We start from the raw sequence: 229 nt of genomic DNA, 5'->3' as shown, positions 1-229 counted from the left end.
CAGAACAACCCCAGGTGAGCCGCGTGGCGGGAGGAGTGGGGGCGGGCCTGGCCGTGGGCTCTAGAGTGGAGTCTGGAGCCTGGGCCGTCGGGCGTCGAGGGGAGGTGCCCACTGAGCACATGCCTTCTCAGCATCGCGGCCGACTTCTTGCCCACGTTCATGTACTGCCTGGGCAGCCGGGACTTCGAGGTGGCGCAGACGGCCCTCCGGAACCTGCCGGAGTACACCC

The 229-nt window shown here is 69.0% G+C and overlaps 1 protein-coding gene across 1 annotated transcript in view; it reads left to right on the top strand.

Moving 5' to 3' along the window:
- INTS1 (integrator complex subunit 1) overlaps positions 1 to 228 on the top strand; it is a gene marked incomplete at both ends in the record, with an annotated part of 23,916 nt that extends 23,688 nt beyond the window's left edge. The window contains one exon of the mRNA XM_014535274.1: positions 67 to 228. Coding sequence (XP_014390760.1) covers positions 67 to 228 — 162 coding nt within the window. The remainder of the gene's footprint in view (positions 1 to 66) is intronic.
- Between the last annotated feature and the right edge of the window lies 1 nt (position 229).

The sequence above is a fragment of the Myotis brandtii genome, unplaced genomic scaffold (assembly GCF_000412655.1).
Source record: "Myotis brandtii unplaced genomic scaffold, ASM41265v1 scaffold1408, whole genome shotgun sequence".
NCBI lineage: Eukaryota > Metazoa > Chordata > Mammalia > Chiroptera > Vespertilionidae > Myotis > Myotis brandtii.
The sequence above is the reverse complement of the archived record's forward strand: the minus strand, read 5'-3'. Positions and strand labels throughout refer to the sequence as shown.